The sequence below is a fragment of the Canis aureus genome, unplaced genomic scaffold (assembly GCF_053574225.1).
Source record: "Canis aureus isolate CA01 unplaced genomic scaffold, VMU_Caureus_v.1.0 NW_027326411.1_RagTag, whole genome shotgun sequence".
In the NCBI taxonomy this organism is placed as follows: domain Eukaryota; kingdom Metazoa; phylum Chordata; class Mammalia; order Carnivora; family Canidae; genus Canis; species Canis aureus.
Genome location: NW_027554412.1, coordinates 350,258 through 363,142, shown reverse-complemented (window position 1 = coordinate 363,142; position 12,885 = coordinate 350,258). Strand labels below are relative to the sequence as shown.

Genomic DNA, 12,885 nt, shown 5'->3' with positions numbered 1-12,885 from the left:
GCCAATAACACTCAGCTTTTTTTTTTTTTTAACACTCAGCTTTAAGTTGAAAGTCAAATGCTTCCAAAGAAAATAGCTGAATGCAAAGAAACAAACACTGCAAAACAAAAGAAAGTTACTTCCATTTCTTTTTAATAGATACTATTGTATTTCTGGAAGTTAGAATGGTGCTTGAGATTTCCTTGAAAATATCTGGCTATCATCAGGAAAAAATATATGTAAATAACCCAAAGGGCCAATATTTGCTTTTAAAAGAATGATATATGGAAAGAGAATTACGTCTTTCTGCCAATTTTTTTCTAGAACATGAGTCCACATTACAACAATAGTTTGTGTGGCAGTGCTTACGTTGGAAGTTTCTTTTTTTTTTTAGAGATTAATAATATAAACCTACAATTTTTACATATTTCTCAAGACATAATTATTGAATGGGCCTATGGTGAATCCTACTTTTTAAAAAAACAGAACTACATTTTTTCCCTCTTTGACTCTACAAGTTTTTAAAACATGGTGGTTTTTCCCAATTTACATACACACACATACACATGCACACACACATATATACAGAAAATATATCATAGGTAATATATATCCAATATTAATTACCTTTGAGTCTTAAGTAATAACTGTCCCCTTAAATTTATGTGCATTGATGTAATAACTCACCATGGCATTCCAGAAGTTTTAGTTTTTATCAAGCCCTCTTCCTATCAAGTTGTGCTATTATACTATGATTTAATATGGCTTCAATTTTTTTAGTCTTCTCCAACCTCTAGACAGACACCTTCTGCAAATACTCATTCAATAAATATACATTGAGTAGTTCTTGTGCTCTAGCTATGGTGGTCAGTGCTAGGAATGTTAAATATTAGGATAAACTTCGTCCCTGCACATATGGAAGGATTAGTGTGGAACTATGTATTAACTGAAATACATGGGTGAACATTTACTATGGAAGCACAAAATGCCTGGTCTAGTCTTCAAACCTTCCTCTACTCTCCAAGTCATAGCCGAAGTATTTATTCAGGTTTTTGTTAGTAGTAACTGGGAATTTTAGAACTTTTTTTTTCTGGATTTCTCTATCTTCCATTCTATGCACTTGAATGAATCTTAACCATCACCATCAACTTCAAGTGTTGATGTACCATTATGATTTAATTGCTTGACTTCTTCAAATCCTCATCAATATCTTGTTATCCTATAACTGTGGCATAATGTTTTCCTATTCTGAATTTGCCAAAATCAAGTGTGAATCTACAGAAGTCACTTAACTTTTCTGAACTTCAAACCCTTCATCTATAAAATGCATTAGATGGTTCCTAACATCCTTGCCAACTCTAAAAACTAAGATCTGTGAAATACAGTCTAAGCTCTCCTACAAAAGTGTTAATTTATTCCTTTTATAGTTGGTACTAATCTACCTTCTGCTTTTGACCACTGCCCTTTTGGGGCAATCAGACATGTGTGTTTATGTCTTAAACTTTAGCACAACCATCATATAGTACAGTGTAATCCAATTCTTACGTGACTCTGCATATTTTTATTTAAATGCAATGGCCTTCTAATTTCCAAGGACATTAAGACTATAATTCTAACATACAAAAATTGGGACCTTTGAATATCATGGTGGGATTACAGTTTTTCAAATACAGGGGTCATATCCTTTTTATGTTTTATATAATTAGTTCTTACCATAATATATTTATCACATGTTAGAAGATTTTCCAAAAAGGTCTGCTGATATCTAAGATGAGCTGTCTGTAACCTGATTTCATAAGTTTGACTGGCAAGCAATCTGCTAATATATTCACTCTGCCAGTACTTTATCACTAGAAATTTACTGTACAATTTAAGGTGTTTAATATCTGCTTGCATTGTCATGTAAACAGCAAACAGTTGGTTAACAAATTTGCATAAATACTGTTTTTCTTTTCTTTTTCTTTTTTTTTTTTTTTTTTTTTGGTCCTGATGCACTAATGCAAACTCCATCTGTTTCACAGAAGGTAAAAATACCAGTTCAGATTTTTCTACCTTCAACTTACTATGGATTCCTTCAGGTTGTCATGCAAATCTCATTAAATTCTATTTTACACGAAACAGGCCTCCTTACTATGGATAGGTTCTGCAACATCATTTTGATGTCAAACTCAGAGCTTAAGAAACAAGGTATTTTATAGTGAAAACTTGGAGAACCAAATATCTAGAAGTTGGAAGAGAAAAACTAGTAATTTTCATCCCTACTTTAACCAAGGTGTTTACATTCATCGTATTGACAGAGCAATCATTATAGTAAACCCAAAGGGATAAGCCAGCATCTGTCCACCTTTGAACATACAGAATTAAAAAACTTATTCTGAGTTACCCAACTGAAATATTGACAACCTCATTTCTATTCCATATAGTATAACACTTGGAATAATGTAGAAAGACCAATTTGAAATTTTGTTGAAAATTTAACAGTTGCTATAATCCTTGCAGTTGATAACTACATACATATTCCGGCAGAAGCACTCACCAAGCAAAAATGGAGTTATGTCAACAGAAGGGGCAAAATCTTAGAACAGAGCAGTTTTAATCAATGGTACATTGGTATGTTTAGCCATTATCATAGAAATGTGAAACTTCTATAAGTAAAGGAAACATTAACACCCAATCATTAAACATAATCTCAAGCTCAATGTGCATTGCACTCTGCATTGGGATCATGAAAGAAGTCAACTCAAGGAGACAGTTCACTCTTATAATCCAGAAAAAATATAATAACTATGTTTTAAAATATATACACATGAACAATGGGCAACACTGAAACCAGATATAGCACCCATCTGTCCTTCTCTGAAAAACTTCTTCCAAGGCAATTATTCTGCAGTATGCTCTATATCCTACAATAATATAAACCCTAAATGCATGCCACTTTATGTCATTCCACAATAAAGCTCTTCACATTTTGATAATACAGAGTATATTTTTTATAATGTTTAAGCAATGGGCAGCCACAGAGATTAAGCACAATGGAATATTTTGGTTGGTTAAAGTACACACACACACACACACACACACACACTACCTGTTAATTTTATGGAAATGTGTATATCTCATTAGGTAGTAAGATGTCAGGTTAACAACAAAGAACTCTTTTAGCTTCATTTGTCAGGGATAAATAAAATATAAGTGTAGATTAATGTCCTTAGTGCTTCTATTTATCAGAAAAAGTACCTTTTGAGGTGCTAAAAACATTTCCTCCACTAAAGTTTCAATTCTATGCTTCTAGGTTTAGTGGGACTGCTGACCAGGTTTTATGTTCTTCCTTATCAATTTAAGAGTAACAAAACAAAGCAAAAATATGTTTTATGGAAAGCTTAATGGCCTGATACACAGCCAAAAGGAAAATGTTAAATGTGAAGGAAATTATCAAAATACAAGACACTCTAATAGTTAAGGAATAAAAGTTATGTTAATTGCTTATTAACATCAGTTATAGAAACAGAGACAGAAGGTACTGCAATAAACAAGAAATAGGAGTTTGGAACTAGAAATAAGGGGAACACCCCATATTTATTCACAGACATTAAAAATATGACATATTTCCAGACATACTGAAGATGATAAAATGAGTTACATTCATGCCGTTGTATGGAACCATCATATAGCATTAAGGATAATGAGCTGCTCCCTGTGTATTCAATGGAATGGATTTAAAAACTAGAATATCTATAAGATTTCAAGACATTCTCTAGTTTTCAAAATGATACTTTGGAAAGCCACATGGTGATTATAGCGGTATTCCCCAAAAGAACCTATTCACTCTACAAACATGTATGAACAGTTTATGGAAAATACAGTGCTGGATAACATGGGGAGTGTGAAGATGAAAAAGACATGATCACTATTCTCAAGAAACCTGACTCCACAGTAGAAATTTGTTCACTGGGAGAACGTGATTCATTAAATAGGGCTCTAATTTGCAGAGATCAAAAGCTTTATTCAGCCCATAGCTTTCTATTTTTCCTCCAGAAGTGTAAAGTATTTACATAATTTATTTGGTTTCCCAGAGAGTCAGAATTTGCTTGAATGTTGAATGTATGTCTGACTTTCACAAACTCCCCCATACAATGCAATATAAGTGCAGCTGACCCTTGCACAACACAGGTTTGAACTGCATGGAACCACTTATGCACAGATTTTTTTTTCACCAAATCAGTAGTATTGTAAATGTATTTTCTCTTCCTTATAATTTTCTTACTAATATTTTAATTTCTCTAGGTCACTTCATTATAAGAGTATGGTATATGATATGTATAACACACAAAATATGTTTCTATCGACTGTTCATGTCATTGATGAGGCTTCCAGTCAACAGCAGGTTATTAGTAGTTAAGTTTTTGGGAAGTCAAAGCTATATATAGATTTTTGACTTGCAGGAGGGTTGGTATCTCTAACTCTTGGGTTGTTCAAGGGTCAGCTGTAGATAGATACGTATGTATACATACACACACACACACACACATATATATACAGATATTCTTACATGGATATCTTATTATGCCTCATTGAAAATAACTGGACCAAAATTGGATTATTATACTTAAAGTCCCTTGCCTATTCCACACATTTTTATTTTTTCTGTTAATCACTATAAAGTTCCAGAAACCAACTTCATTTGCTATAAAAATTTGAAAATCATTAAGCAGGAATCACTTATTATTATAAATAATTATCTTCGCTTCACTTAAAAATCAAATAATTTTGTGCATTTTTATTTTCTGAGGAGTAGTGTAAGAGAAAGAAAATACAATGAAAATATAAAGTATAATTAGAAAACCATAATAGAGTTACCAAGCTCTTAATGCAGAAAGAATGGTTATTTGCATTTGAGCTATCATTATAGGTAGAAAATAATTTGGTTCTGTATTAAAATTATGACTGCTTGCATTGCAACTCAACAGTACTATTGTACACAAAACTTTAAATGTCTCTGCTAATGACAATGTTACTTTTCATAATTAAAAAAAGTCTAAATATGCCATATGCTTTCCGTATAAAAGGACGGCAAGCATTAAGTATGGAACTGTATGATATACCAAATTAATCTAATGTTTTATTGCTGACATCATTGTGAAGTATTCAAATAGTTCTATAAACTAGTGTATTTTCAAAATAAATAGCATACCTGTTTAAACTGAAATTTGAGCATATGTATTTATTTTCACGAGTCAAGTTTTTCTGACTAGAATCACTGAAAATTCATAGTTTTATGTTAAACAGATACTGAGCCAAGAACACTAAATAAATTTTCCCCTCCAGTGCTACAGCAAATCACTATTAATACTATTGCCTGTTAACATGAAGCAAAACAGATGTTATTCTCTACAATTGTATTCTGAATATAAGCAGACAAATGCATATTATAGTTTTAATAAGCTTGAATACAAGTCAACTTTCATGCTTTGTCAAACTTTCCAGCAATTCCTAAAATGTCAACCTTCAATACTCTGGAAAGCAAGTTTTATTTTATCTAGTAGTTAAGTATTATCTTTTATTTGGGGCCTCCCTCACTATAAATTTAATGGAATGACCAAAACTTCACAAATGCAGTAATGTAGTTGCTACTATCATACATGAAACTTCTCAGCTCACTTACCTCCTCCTCCTGTTTCTGAATAAATTTGTTCTGTTTGCATGTATAAAAGTTCATGTCACCACACTTATTAAAGAAGTCTGTGGTGCGTTGGAAAGAGCATTTGATCTGGAATTACATTATTTCCAAGACTACTTCTATCCCTTAGTAACATTTAACTGCCACAGTGCCTTGGTCACATCACCTGTAAAATGCTCATTACTGCTCTAACTCACCATATTTTGGGGGAATATCAAGTAAGATTACGTACGGAAAAGTCAAATATAAAGAAGTGTTGTTCACTAGAGAAGAAACAAACCTGCACCCTTTCTCTGCACTTAACAAAGTGGTAAACCAACCACTTGAAATTGGCCTCTTCTCAACCCCAGTAGAAAGATACCAGCAGCAAAATTGTGTGGATTCTAGCTAATGCTCGGGATGCCTCTTACTTAATAAAATAAATACAATTAAATTAAATTTTAAAAAATCCACCTCTTGCTCTTCCTCTCCATCTCTTGGCTCTATTAGTCAAGGTAATTCTGAAAGTCAGCCTGTAATCGACCTTTCATGTGGGGCCCTAATGTGTAGTGCCTTTGTTTGTACACGGTTCTCAAAGTTTCAGCCAGGGCCAGCAACTTTAGTATCCTGAAAACTTGTTAGAAATGCAAATAATTGACCCCACTCCAGACCTACCCCTGAATCAGAAACTCCCGTGTGGGGCCTAGCAGTGTGGGTTTGAACAAGTCCTCCAGGCGACTCTGATGCACGCTCACGTCTGAAAATCACTGCAGGTCGTCCCATCCTACCCATCTATGCATGGCACCTTGTCATAACTCGCAGGTGACTTTTCACCTCCCTCCTTCACAAAGCACCACGCGTCCCTCCTGCATCGAGCACGAGCACTGAATCGACAGCTCAGATTGAGGGGAGACCCAGGGCAGGAGCCCGAGCCCCAGGACGGGCCTCCGCCGACCCCGTCCCACCGGCTCGGCTCGGGAGGCGTCAGGCGGGGGTTGGCGCAAACACGCCGCGGGCCGGCTCCTCGGCCGCCGTTACGTGCACGAGCGTCATCTGCGAGCCGAGCGCCAAGAGGATCTTCTCAGTCTTGGTGGGGTACGGGTTGTCACGGTGCTTGTAGAGCCACTGCTTCAGGGGCCGCGCCATGTCTTGCAGGGCCTGCCGCTTGTGCCTCACCTTCCCGCCATTCTGCCTGGCCCTGAGCATCGGGGGAGGGGGAGGGGGAGGGGGGAGGGGGCGGCCCGGGTGAGCGGCGCCGCCCGGCCGCTGTCCCCGGGGCCCCGGGGCCCCCCGCGCCTGGACGCCTGGACGCCTGGACGCCTGGGCGCCGTAGGCCGCGCGGCCCGCTCTCGGGGGCGTCGGGCTCCGAGGGACGCGCCCGCCCCGCGCCCGCCAGCGGAGGTGAGGCAGGGACGGAGCCGCACTAACGCGCATCTCGCTTTGAAATGGCCTGCTTGCCGCCAGGGGCACGTGGCGGCAAGGACACTGTCTTGAAAGGCGGGAGAGCTTGGCCAGCGGCCAGCGCCTAGAGCTGGAGGGGACCGGACGGTTGTTAAGCGACCTGAGGGAAAATGGTATTTAGGCTCCGGATCTCGCAGCGGGGCCGGCCCCTCTCCCCCGCGCCCGCCCTAGGGATGGGCCCGGTCAGGGTGCTGCCAGCTCTCGAACGTTCCCGTGGGGAGCTCACGCCTGCCTCTCCCGCCTCTCGGGAGCTTCCCGAGCTCAACCACTGGACGGCGGGAATAGAGCAAGGGATGCTGGCGGTCCTGCCGCCCCCGCTCTTTCCCACGGAGCTATTTTCTTTGATCCTCTGGACAAAGGGGAAATTCTCCACGCAAGTGTTTGTGGAGGAAGGACGCAGAACCTTAACCCCCCCCACACACACACACCCACACACCACCCCAGGGGCCTTTTCCCGACTGAAGGGAGACTTTAAAAGGTATGGAAAGCTCGGTCCCTGAGCAAAAAGCACGTTCAAAAAGGGAGGGAAGAGGCTGAAGCAGCGCGGAGCCCTAGGAGGCTTCGGCGCTGCGCTCCCCGGCGGCTCCGGGAGGTGTCGCCGCGCGCCGCGCCCTGCGGCTCCGGGACGGTCGCGCGCCTGCGCCGCAGCTTCCAGGACTTTCGCCTCCTGAAACACTTTGAAGTGCAACTCAACGCGAAAGGACTGGTAGTGACATTTCCACGAAACCTAATCTCTATTTCACTAACCAGCAACGCCGCAGAGCAAGCAGCTGATGCAATCTTTCAGGTGGAGACGGCCAGGACGGCCGCCCCTCTCCCGCGGGGCGCTCGGGGAGCCGCCGCGACGCCTCGGCAGCCGGAGGGAGCTGCCGGCCCACCCGCGAGTTCCCGCTCCGCAGCGGCCCCTCACCCCACCAAGCCGAAACCCGGCGCGGCAGGCCGGCCGCCTCCACCCCCCCCCCCCCCGCCCGGGCTCGCAGCGGGCCCCGCCGAGCCGCGCGCGCCCGCGCCCGCGCCCAGGGCGCCCCGCGCATTGGCGACCTTGCCAACACCTTCGAGGCAGCTCCGAGGCCCCGTCGCGACAGAAGATGGGGAAGGCCACGGGGCCGGCCTGACCCGGGACGCCCTGACCGCTTGGCCCTGCCCTGTTCCTTGGCATCGCGCTCAGCCCCCTCTGCCTAGCTCTCAGCCGCGTCTGCACCCGTGGGCCGGAGCGGGGCAGGCAGCCCCCACCCTGAGATGCAGGTATCGGGGCCCGAGGGGCCGTCCCAGGTGTTCTCACTTTCCAACAAGCCTCTTGTGAGCTGTCCTGATGAGCTGATTCCCCTATATTTCGAGAAACTAATGCTCGAGACCAGGGGCGGAGACCTTCCCTCCCGGGGACTCTGGGTCTCTAACCCAGGGGCCTGGCTGCCACTTGCACGCCCCGCGCCGCTCACCGCTCCCACTGTCCCGGCTGCAGGCGGGCGGGGGTCCCGGGAGGGTGCGCGTACCCAGTCCTCCGGTGTCTCAGGCCGAGGTTGTCCTTGAGGGGCGGGCCGTCCGGAATGCCCACCTCGGGGCGGGCGTGGGCACTGTCCAGGACGCCACCATAGGGCCGGCTGCCCCGTTCCCGCTCCGCAGCACCGCGGTCCTCAAAAAGCACGGCGCCGCTGAGCTTGTTGAAGACGATGGTGTTCATGGTGCGCGCTGGCAGGGGCGCGCCGCGCGGCCGCAGCGCCTCGAGGCCTGGCCGCCGGGAGCTCCGCAGGGCTCGGGTTCTAGACGAAGAAGATGCATCACGTTACTCGCTCAGTGCTCACGGCCCAACGCGTCCCGAGCCCCGGGCTTGGCCGAGGCTCTGGGCCCGGGAGCCGAGGGGAGGAGCGGGGCTGCGGCACCTGGACACGGGAATCCTTGCTCTCCCCACCTGGCTACACCGCTAACCCGCCAGCCTCCCCTCCCCCCCAACCCTGCTCGCTGGGGGGACAGGTCCCTACCCTCCTTCTGGCCCCCCGACATCGAGTTCCCAAGGAACCTCAACCAGGAATAATTTACCTGCGTTGGCAAAGGAAAGTAATTCCTAAACGAGTTCTTTTCTTGGTTTTAATCTGGAAGAACTGCAATCGGGTTAGCGGAGCCCGAGAGGCGCGGGGAGGGGGGTGTTGGTTCTTCAGGCACACGGAAGTCTAAAGCATCGCGGAGCTCCCACTCGGGTTAGAAGGAGGGATTGGAAGGAAGGGAAATTTGGGGGTAATATGAACGACTACATCTGCAAGTCCCGGTTAATGAGTCCCAGGCCACACTGGGATTCCGGGGATTTTCATGTTTTCTAGATCCTGGATGGTTTGGCTGAAACCCCTGCGTTCTAATTCTGGCTAAGGTCCCTGGGGGTAGGGGTGAGGGCAGGGAAAGTCAGCTCACTCCAGAGCTAGAAAGTTAAGTGGCGTCAGAGGCAAATGCACCACTTTGTGTCCCTCCCCCCCACCCCCGCCCGCTCCAGGACGCGCAGGGTCCCGGCGGGTCAAAGGCGCCGGAGACCCGGGCCTCCCGGAACCCGCTGTCAGTGCGGTCCTCTTCCTCAGCGCGGGTGTGAGCCTGGAGCTCGGAGCCCCTCCTCACTCGCCCCTCTCTGGAGCCTCGGGGAACCATTTCAGAGGTTGCATAGGTGTCAGGAGCGGAAGGAGGCATAGCGGTCCGCGCACCACCGAGCCTGCGGCTTCCATCCTTGGAAAAAGCTTGCAGCTCACCTCCGGGGTCGCGGCGGCCCCGAGCCTCTGGCCGCAGAGCGCCGGCCTCAGGTTCAAGCGCGCGCCGCGGCGGAGCAGTGGAGTTACCGCCCCCATCACCCCGCCTCGCGCCTCGGGGTAGCTCCTGTTTCTCCCCAGCCGCCTCCGCACTCCTGCCAGCGCCCCCTCACCCCGCCCCGCCCGGGCCGGGGCAGCCACCCCAACACCGCCAGATCTTCTGCCTCGCAGAGCGCCCACACTCGCCAACGCCCCCTAACCCCGCCCTCCCGCCGCCACAGCAGCGGCCACGCGCGACACTGAGGACCGTGACCACAAAGATTGAGAGACGGCTACCGTCAGGATTCCTGGGGAGGTGCAGCCAGCCTTCTGCGGAGTGCTCAGTGCACTATAAGGCTGAGTCCTCCCGCGCAGGCAGGTACGTGTCTGGAGTGTGCCCACAGCCTCGGCGAAAAGTGTCCAAGCAAATTTCCGTGCTTGCAGCCCCTGTTCTAAGGTCAGGACTAGCCTTGGTGGTGGTGGTGGTGGTTTTTTTTTTTTTTTTTTTTTTTTTAAATCAGTGCGCGTAGTGCTTTGCGTTCACGCTGAGATGTTTGTCCAACACACCCTTTCCCACTCCGACTGTGTCTCTCCGCCCCGTGGTCCCATAGTCAACGGCGAGTTTTTCCAGGCGACTCCGCCGTGAGGTTTGCCACCCCGGACCTTTTCCTGGCTGTCCCAAGCCCACGCAGAGGTCGCAGCCACAGACACCCGGCGCAGTCTGGGTCTGCAGGCTGCAGGCGAGTTGGGAGGGGGCTGCAAGGGTCCGAGAGCCGGGTCCGGAAGCGAGGGGTTCGGGGCGTGGGGCGTGGGAAGCGCAGCTGCCGGCCCTCACCCGGCGCCCAAGCGCAGTCCCCAGCGCCCCTTTCTGCTCCTGCACCCCCCACTTCCCCTTGCCCCGCCTCGCTCCAAACTGTCGCTTGGGGAGCTCCCTGCGTGTGGAACTACCGCACCCGACGCCCGCGAACAACTGTAAAGCCGCGCAGGAGCGGCCACCCCGGGGCGCGGACCTCGAAGCGGGGTGGGGGCAGGGCGGGGAGAGCCGAGGGCAGGAGGCAGAGGGAACGCGCCCCCCCCCCCCCCCGGAGCCAGGGCGAGCCGCGCGTCCCCCGGCGCCGAGCACGACGCGCGACCCGAGGGCTGTACCTGTGGCGGTGCGGCCGGCGGCCGGCGGCAGGGCGGCTGGCTCTCCCGCGTCGAGGCTAGGCGCGCTCCCATCCCCGCCGCATGTTCTCGGCGCGGGCTCCAGCGCGCTCACCGCAGCCACCGGCGTCCTCTCGGCTTTATTTACGCAGACGGGCGCGCGCGGCCCGGGCACAGGAATACCGAGGCCTTCTCATGTTTCTTGACTGCGCGGCCCAGCCGGCGAACATCCTGCGGGCGCGGTATCCACGTTCCCGGGCCGGCGAGAGGAAGCCTCAGCACCCTCCCGGCCGCGGGGACTGCCGTTAACCTCGCAGACGAGCCGCCGCTGTAGGCGCCGCCGGGGAGGCCCCCCCGGCCCCCCTCCCCCCCCGCTCGCCGGGTCCTCCCCAGCGGGGCCCGGCTCTCAGATCCACCGGCCCCGCAGGCGCAGAGCAAAAGGGGCTATTTCCTTCACACTTAGGGGAGAAATTGGAGAAGCCGCAAGTAGCGCTCGGCTCGGGCTCCGGGAGCTGAGAGACTGCGGTGCAAATCCCGCGTCTTAGCTGGCCCGAGAGCCGGAAATTTAGCCACGCGCGGCCAGCAGGAGAGTGCGCTGCGATGCGCCCTTCATTTGCTTCGCGATTAGCGGGAGAGAAGTTAGAGCTCAGGTTTGTGCCTCTAACGTGCGAGCATATCACGGGAGGTGCTTGCGCCCCGGGAGCTTCTTTTCTGGTGTCACCGGGCTTCTGAGGTCCGGGTTGTCTCGGATCCAGGCGCACGTCCCGCGTCCGAGGCCAGGGCTGGAGAGGCTGCGCTCGCCGTGGACACAGGGGTGGAGGGAGGCAAGGCTGGGGCGAGGCGAGCCCAGGTGCCCAGCCCACGGTGACCCAGGTAGAAAGAGAGGGCGAGCCCAGGGCCAGGGACCTGCATGGAGGAAAGGGCATGGAACTTGGAAGAATCCCGAGCTGGGACACAGTGCAAGGAGTCAGAATGCCTCTCAGATTCCCTTATTGACGATAGTTCTCTTCCCACCATCACCCTAAATATAAGAGTAGCGAAAGCTGTAATTTGGGTGCAACGGTGAAGCTCAGAGCTTCTGGCAGCCTTGAATATCCTCCAGGCGCCGAGCACGAAGCCGCCCGCGTACTCGCCGCGGGCCTTGCCGCCGCAGCGACACCTTCATCTTTTTGTAAGAGCGAAAGTAGATTTTCCCAAACCTGAAAGTTATGACATCATTATTCTTTTCTCCTTAAAGGTGGCTGGTCAGCTCTGGGGCAGAGGCCCACCTAAGCATCTTCCTTTTATGGCCCTGGAAGTGGTTAAATATATCTCTATATTAAAGCTACTATTTCCAAGACTAATCACACCTTCGAATTTTCCATTATGTTATCTCCCAAAATACGCGATGGCAAACCCGGCAGTGGCACAATCTAAAGCAGAACAGGACGAAGGTTTAAGTTTTTGCGCGTTAGGCAGATAAATATTATCATTTGAGCACATTCCCCCCTGTCCTTGTTTTCCCTTCATGTATAATTTGAGGTTGGAACGTTAGCATTTTGTCATTGGGGCCGCACTTGACTTGCTGAAGTGTGAATTCAATATACACATCGGTCTACAGAACTCGCTGTGGGATTTAAAGTCCCATCATAAAATTTCAGCCACAGACTTGCAGCGAATAAGTTTCACAACAATTGATAAATTGATAATTCACAGGAAGAAAGAGAGGGATTCTCTCCTATGGCTCTATGATGGTGGTCACCAGTCATTATAATGAAATCAGCTGTAAAACGCCCCTCTGACATCTATTTTGGTCAGCTGTGCTGTGTAAAGCAACAAGCATGTACTTGGTTGCTTGTAATTTCATTGTACAGTACTGAGTTAGGGAGTAGTATATACTGC

The 12,885-nt window shown here is 48.7% G+C and overlaps 1 protein-coding gene and 1 long non-coding RNA gene across 7 annotated transcripts in view; one reads left to right on the top strand and one right to left on the bottom strand.

Moving 5' to 3' along the window:
* LOC144309460 (homeobox protein Mohawk-like) overlaps positions 1 to 6,600 on the bottom strand; it is a 63,438-nt gene extending 56,838 nt beyond the window's left edge. For 2 of the 6 annotated variants that reach the window (XM_077890530.1, XM_077890532.1), the window contains exon 1: positions 6,311 to 6,600. In XM_077890530.1, the coding sequence (XP_077746656.1) occupies positions 6,311 to 6,427 (117 nt within the window). In that variant the 5' untranslated portion in view covers positions 6,428 to 6,600. The remainder of the gene's footprint in view (positions 1 to 6,310) is intronic. The other 4 variants (XM_077890534.1, XM_077890535.1, XM_077890531.1 and 1 more) reach the window with 3 other exon arrangements.
* Positions 6,601 to 8,089: 1,489 nt separating this feature from the next.
* Positions 8,090 to 12,885, top strand: part of LOC144309462 (uncharacterized) — a 186,917-nt gene continuing 182,121 nt past the window's right edge. The window contains exons 1-2 of the long non-coding RNA XR_013375452.1: positions 8,090 to 8,341; positions 9,579 to 10,240. This is a non-coding gene — a long non-coding RNA (uncharacterized LOC144309462). The remainder of the gene's footprint in view (positions 8,342 to 9,578; positions 10,241 to 12,885) is intronic.